This window comes from Austrofundulus limnaeus, unplaced genomic scaffold (assembly GCF_001266775.1).
Source record: "Austrofundulus limnaeus strain Quisiro unplaced genomic scaffold, Austrofundulus_limnaeus-1.0 Scaffold67, whole genome shotgun sequence".
In the NCBI taxonomy this organism is placed as follows: Eukaryota; Metazoa; Chordata; class Actinopteri; order Cyprinodontiformes; family Rivulidae; genus Austrofundulus; species Austrofundulus limnaeus.
In genome coordinates, this window is record NW_013952469.1 from 899,082 (window position 1) to 906,656 (window position 7,575).

General features: G+C 38.2%; 1 protein-coding gene across 1 annotated transcript in view; it reads right to left on the reverse strand.

The window, feature by feature from the left end:
• Window positions 1–5,341, reverse strand: part of zgc:158868 — a 12,228-nt gene extending 6,887 nt beyond the window's left edge. Inside the window, exons 1-5 of the mRNA XM_014010261.1 lie at window positions 4,932–5,341; window positions 4,310–4,364; window positions 3,154–3,350; window positions 2,015–2,063; window positions 476–594 (exon numbers count right to left, since the gene is read on the reverse strand). Coding sequence (XP_013865715.1) covers window positions 476–594; window positions 2,015–2,063; window positions 3,154–3,350; window positions 4,310–4,364; window positions 4,932–5,078 — 567 coding nt within the window. The 5' untranslated portion in view covers window positions 5,079–5,341. The remainder of the gene's footprint in view (window positions 1–475; window positions 595–2,014; window positions 2,064–3,153; window positions 3,351–4,309; window positions 4,365–4,931) is intronic.
• Window positions 5,342–7,575: the final 2,234 nt, after the last annotated feature.

Consider the following 7,575-nt stretch of genomic DNA (forward strand, 5'->3'; position numbering starts at 1 on the left):
CAGCATGGCTTCCTAAAAACTCTGCAGGATTTCTCAAACATGCATGAATGAGTCAGAGCAAGGCTTTGAGCATGTTTTTTTATGAGAGTATAACATTATAACATGATATAAAACTCAAAAAAGTTGATTTTACATGATATTGCCCCTTTAAACTACAAAAAACAACAACTTTAAACAGAGGAGGAGCTCTCAGATTTCAGCTTTCTAAAACACGAGCATGAAGCCTGATGTCATTTCTCCTCTAAGTCACACCTTCATTCAGATGTTAAAAACATCTGTGAGTCAGGTAACTGAGTCCAGTCACCCTCAGGTGGGAGTGGGAGGGGAGTCGCTCTCCACACCAGCTGCACATCCTCAAACCTTCCCTGACCGGTCTATCATGTGAGGACCACCCCAGGACCCTTCAGAGACCAGCTACACCCTGGGTCCTGACAGTTCTGATTGTTCTTGTTCTGATAACCATGCAGTGTGTTACCTTACTGGTCCTGTAAGGGTATATGTGAGCAAAGTGAAAGTTCTCAGGACACTTCTCTATGGACCCGGCCAGAGAAGACACATTGATGACGGCCGATCTCCTGCAGGACATTTCATCCCCTTAAAGAAAATAAACAACTTGCATCATAACCTACAAATGCAAACATAGATATAACTGGTGTAACTCTGCGACACGATCATCACGTGGACCAATGGATTGTGCTTTAGTACATTTTTAACAGGGAAATGTAACATGCTTGCTGAAAAAAACAAAACAAGAAGCATCCAGAAGGGGTCTAATGACAACATAAACTGGTCTAACTGATCAGTGATGGATCTGTAAGTGTTTTAATTTAAAATGAGTTGGAAAGTCTAGAACCAGCACCAGAGGCATCATGAGTGGAACGATGGTGTTATCAGGCAGTTGCTGGAGTGTCTGAGAGTCAATCAGAATCAGCAGACAGAAGATGGATTGTAAAAATAATAAACTCTTAGTTCATTAAACAGCACTTGAAGGAGTTTAATAGTGGTTTGTTTTTCATAAAACCAGGTGGTCATAATGTGGAGCTTACAGATCCAACACAGGGTATAAAGTTTGTGATCATCTAACACCTAACAAAGGTGAGCTTGTTGTGTTATGTGCCAAAGATTACAGTAGCTCCCATCAGACTCAGAAAACATTTAACAAAGCGACGAGGCAGAAAAAATAAATAAAAGCCTCCACACCTTAAACCAACTTGTGATTATCAGTTAATAAAGACGGCATCTGAACCAGGTTTTGGCTGAACTGTTCATGAATAATCTGTGTGTGTGTGATTAATTTGTAGTGATAAATGTACTTTAACTTTGTTTTTTCTGTGTCTAAGCTGAGATTTAAATTCTGATGTGTTCATATAAAGAGTTTGTTATTGTTTTAATAAGCCAAACAATTGCTTTCATGTTTCTCTTATTGTTGTTTTCCTTATTCTCATTGTAAATTTTAAAGTGTTTAGAAATATTTACTGTATTTTTGTCCGGGTTGAACTTTTAACTTGTGCTAATTTTAGCGTCTTTTGTTAATTGTAGCTGTTTTGCTAATTTAGCTATCATTCCGCTCTTTTCTGCTATTCTTCTGCTAATTTCTACTTTTTTCTGCTTCTTTAAGCTTCTTTGTTAATTTCAGTTAACTAATAATTTCAAGGTCACAGCATAAAATCATGACCACTGGGTAGTTCATTTTTCTGCTGGTTGGCCTTTCACCATTATTCTGTTTTTGTTCAGTTCGCCTTTATTTTGCTTCTTGCAACTTTTTTCTTGTAGTTTAAGATTTTTCTACTTTTTAACTATGTAGCTAATATTTACTATCTTCTACTAATTTAGCCACATTTCAGCTCTGTTCAGTTTTTTGACACAGTTGTGCTTTTTATTTTAATGAGTTTTCAGTTTTGGTTTCCTCCGAGCAGAACTCAGCTACATTTAACTCACATTAACAGTTAGGAAACATTTTCAGCTTGACTTCAGCAGCTTTCAGCTGTAAGCATTCCCACAGTAAATAGTTTACCTTTGTCCTTGCTTCTGCTGACTGCTCTCTGAAGAAGCGGCAGAAACATCTGAAAATATATAAAATATAATCAGCTTCTTACATAAAAAAATCTAAAGATTTAATGTTTATCAATATTTCAGACAGATTTTGATGAAATTTTCAGGTAACTGATGTGATCCTTCCTAAGTTAGATTTTTGTTTTGTTTCCCAAAATATGTGCAATTTTCACATAAAACAAAAAAGGGAAATAAACCTACTTTTTTAACATCTTTAAGCTTCACACTGTTTTTCTTCACATACAGTACAGGTTGGTATATTTTGATCTTTTTTTCCATAAAGGTTAACCTTGAAAAAAGAAGGTCACTTCATAATTTTCAAGTTTTAACCTAAACCTAACCTAACTTTTAATAAAACACTTTTTACAGAAGTTAAATTTGTTTATGTAAAATAAAAACAGATCTGTGGCTCTTAGCTGAAGTTTTGTTGTGAGAGCATATTCAGTGCGTAAAGTCAAAGTGTGTGTAATAACAGTGAAGGTGAGACACAGCAACCTTTGTGAGGAGAAACGGTCCTGAAACGTTGACCTCAAACAATCCCCCATGTCTTAACAGCATACTGACTGAGTTTGAAGCCAATAGGTCAAAATCCCTAGGAGGAGTTCGCAAAAGTTCGACGTGAGCAAAATTGAAAATCTGACAAAATTTGACCTTTGACCCAAAATGGCCGACTTCCTGTTGGTTTTAAGACATACCTCCAAGAGAATTTTTTTCTTGATTTGGGGAGCTCTACCTATGTGCCGAGTTTCAGCTCTCTAGGACTTAGTAGTTCCTCTATCTCAGGTTAGGTGGCGCTGTCGAGTCATTTGGCCACGCCCATTAAAAATTCCAATGGAATCATGCGATTAATTGGGGTGAGTTTGAATTGGGATTCCCTGGAGGTCCAGGGGTGTCTCTGGCTCTGTGTTGGCGGGGTTTTGGTGCACCTTCCTGTGTATGGGGTGTGTGGTTTGCCCCCCTGGAGGTCTGGGTTGCAATTTGGTCTGGTGCTTCCCAGGGATGGTGACCCATCCCTGGGTGTGTTTCCCGGGTCTCCTGGGGCAACCTCCACAGGTGTCAATTAGCATGCATTGTAATAAAGTGAAGGTGAGACACAGCAACCTTTGTGAGGAGAAACGGTCCTGTAACGTTGACCTCAAACACGTCCATCATGTCACTCTTCCTGACGTTCTGTAGCGATGCCATACCATCTGGTTTGTTGACAGCAGCATTGTTGATCAGCAGGTTTAACCCATCAGGTCCGATCCGCTGACCCACTGTCTGGACAGCAGCTGAGATACTGTCCTCGTCTGCCAAGTCTGCAAGAACATCCACGTGTTCAGCTGCATGTGCACACATGCTGCTGTTTCTTACTGCAGCAGCTTCAAACACTCTTTAATGAAACAAAATGTGAGTTCCTGGTGAAATTACTTTAAAGGATTTAAGTTTTGTTGAAGACGTTTCAAATGTCATCTAAGGTGTTTCCTCAGCTCAAAACTGAAAATGTGCAAAACACTTCCTGTCCTTCCTCACAGCTGAACATCAGTATTCTGCATGAAACACTTTTAGATCAGCTGTAGCCTGTAGGGTGGGTGTGGCTGACATATTCCTCAATGTTAAAAGAGCTCTATAGTTAGTAGGAACATAGACCTTGTTTGATTAATTTATTGGCTCATAATTTATATTGAGGGATACCAGAATAAATCAATGTCACAAATTGTGTGTATTTTTGTTTCATTTAGTGGAGTTATTTATTGGACTGAATACCAATGCTAATTCCATAGATAGCCACTGATGCTAATGCTAATTTTACAAAGGGCTATAATTGTATACAGTAGTCTCAGAGAACAATCTGATGAAATTTAAATGCAAATACAAAATCCAAGATCCCCATCAACTTGTCAGTTATTTAGGGGTGGCCTCTGGGGTGGCCAATCAGGTGCCAGGATGGCACTTGCCACCCCATTCCCCCCCCTGGCTCCGCCCCTGTAGCAAAGCATTATTAATACTATTAATAACAGTAATACTGAGCCCAACCACTGTTTCTTAATGCCAGAAAATTAAAATTTTGAAACAGTTACAGTTTTGTGGCATGTTTGTGAATTATTCTTACAAAAATGAATTCATAATGCTTGCCAGAGTTTTTATTCAGTAAATCTTAAAAAAATAAAAAAAATAAAAACTGGAATCAGCAGGTCAGAAAAGTGCTTACTGCTTTTACTGATCTTTAGATTTTAATGTTTAAAGAGTGTGTTTGGTGATAAGATGTGTTGTTTACCTAATTTGATTAATGTAATTTTTCCAGGATGTTTTAATGTGAGCTCTCTCAGTGCCTGTCGAACAGAAAAACATGACATACACATACACAAAATGATCAAATGTCAAAAAACTCATGCGGTAGGTTGTTAGAGACTTTGTGATAAATCTGTTATTCTTCTGAATCTGGCTGCTCACACAGTAAACACTGGAGTTATCACAGTATTTAATAAATTACTTGATAGCTCGAGTTGAAGTTGAACTGTGAAAGGCAAAAATCTAGTAAAGAATAATCAAAATAATCTGTTGTATTAATTTTTATACAGGAATAAATAAAATATTTATAGAACTAGAACCACGGAGGGAAAAAAATATGTAAATATAAAGAAAATGCCTGTTAAGCTGAATAAAACAGATAAAACATATAATTTCAGTATAAAAATAAAATAATGTAAAGGTTGTAACTTAAAAAAGTTTAAGTAATTTGAAAGAAATGTTTTTATTTATCTTAGTTTTAGTTAAAGTTCAAAGTACAATGTTGACAGTACATTCTGTCCCATCAGCCCCTGAAGCCTTCACCCAGCAAACTGCAGTTTGACCTGGAGAACCACAGACAGGTGCTGGAACACCTGCCGGTGCTTTACCTGGGCCGTGGTGCCTTCAGGCTCCCTGCAGCAGGCGTAAATGTGAGCTTCTACTCCCGTCTTCTCTGCCAGCTGTCGGACCAGTTCCAAGCCGATCCCCCTGTTGGTCCCAGTCACCACGATGTGGCCTCCCAGCTCCACAGACATGTTAGCAGGTCAGACCCTCACTGCTGCAGTGAGTGAGTGAGTGAGTGAGTGAGTGAGTGAGTGAGTGAGTGAGTGAGTGAGTGAGTGAGTGAGTGAGTGATTAAAGGATACTCCTGTTTCAGGTCATGGAGCATGTGTTGAAGTCAAGGTCCGCAGGACAAATATGGCCTGAGGGTGACGTCCATCCGTCTTGCCAATGAGGCCCCGCCCCCTGGGACATATCATGCAAAGTCCACTTTTTTAGCCTTTAAATGTTAACCTGTTCAGTTTTCTCTATTTTCTATGATGTTTCTATTACATCAAACTATTTGCAACAGAACTAAATAAATTCTGAACTTTCCAACTACACTTTGGTGGTCTTCATTCTCCTCTGGTTCTGGGTCAGACTAAGGCTGGATGGACAAGTCTTCTCTTGTTCATGTCTTTTAATCCATTTGTAAATAAAAGGTTTCTGCGCAGCTATATAACCATAAACCCCTCTTTCAAACCAGAGTGAGCCGGTCAAGCTGGAGGGGGGCGGGGTGTGAAGCACCTTGTTTGGATTTAAATGTGCAAATTTCCCCACTGTGGGATCAATAAAGCCTCGCCTCGCCTTAAAACATAAAACGTAGGGGTCAGCTGTGGTGGAGTGGTTAGGGGAATCGTCCTGGAACCGGAAGGTCACTGGTTCGATTCCCCGTCCAGCCGTCTCAGTTGTTGTGTCCTTGGGCAAGACACTTCACCCACCTTGCCTACTGATGGTGGTCAGAGGGTCCGGTGGCGCCGGTGCATGGCAGCCTCGCTTCTGTCAGTGTGCCCCAGGACAGCTGTGGCTACAGTGTAGTTTGCCATCATCAGTGTGTGAATGTGAGTGTGAATGGGTGAATGTCTGTAAGTGTGAAGTGCTTTGGGGTCCAGAGGGATTTGAAAAGTGCTCTGTAAGTTCAGTACCATTTATCTTCTCATCTTATCTCTCGTATCTTATCTATCTTATCTTATCTCTCTTATATTACCTATCTTATCTTCTCATCTCATCTTACCTTATCTTCTCACCTCATCTATCTTATCTTCTCATCTCATATTATCTATCTCATCTATCTTATCTATCTTATCTTATCTTCTCATCTCATCTATCGCACCTCATCTCAGCTATCTCATCTAGCTTATCTCATCTCATATATCTTATCTCTCTTATATTATCTCTTATCTTCTCATCTCATCTATCTTATCTTCTCATTTCATCTTATCTATATCATCTATCTTATCTCTATTATATTATCTATCTTATCTTATCTCATCTTATCAAAGAGATGGCCTCAAAATGAGTTGATCTGAGACACACCTCAGAAAATGGGCAGGGCTTGTGGAGTTACAATGAGTAGGAATTAAGACCAAAGCATTGTTCCACTTTATATAGACTCCAACTGAAGGATTTAAATGTGAAAAAGAAGGATTTAAAATCAGTCTCCTTTAATTTAATATAAAAATAGATTTTAAATATACTGTAAACTTTTAATTTATGATTAAATGCAACAAAATAAACAAATTTAAAAGATAAAAGATAATACTTGTTTGGCCTCTGAGCTGTTAAGCTTTGAGCAAATGTGGCCCCATGAGCAATTTAGTTGATTAGCTCTAAAATAATGTCTCAAAATAAACAGCTTTAAAGCCAGCATTGACCATAAACTACATCTCACAACTTAAGTGAGTAAAACTCTTTATTTTTACTTTTAAAAGTATTTCTGTATTATTTATGTCACATTTAGTCGTTCGTAGTACTCATCAGTGTTTATAAGAGGATGTACTAAAACACTGTTTCTATGCAGGAAACACCATGTAGAGCTCAGTTATTAATTGTTAGTGGTGCTCAGTCATAGCAAAGAGGAATGTGATATTTCATGTTTAGTCAAAGTTAAACACAAAATGTTGAAGTTATTTACAACTGTGCCTTTAAGGACCACCACGTGGCTCATGTGGCCCTCAGAGAAAGTGAGTTTGACCCCTGCTTTAGAGGTTTCACTGCTCCAGCCCACCTGATTTAATGACTGAATTACCTCTTCAAGTTCAGCTGAAACCCATTAATCACCCATTTCTTCAAATGTGGAGCAGAGAAACCTCTAAAACCTGCAGGATAGTGGTCCTCCAGGACCAGCATGAGACACTCCTGTATAGAGAGTATATGTTGATAGTGAACAAGAAGTAATCCTTTCATCACTTTGTGTCAGCATGAACCTTTTAACAGCATCTAAAAAACTCCATCATTTTTGAACACAAGACAATTTAAACTAAGAGTTTGAGATCCTTTTAGAGCTCTTGTTGAATTATTGCATTTTCTATTAATTTTACTGAACATTTCTGTTTTTTATCTGTTCATTTGACTGTATTCTGAAGCACTTCTGTTGTTTTTATATATAGGTGCTGGTCATAAAATTAGAATATCATGAAAAAGTAGATTTATTTCAGTAATTCCATTTAAAAAGTGAAACTTGTATATTATATTCATACATTACATACAAAC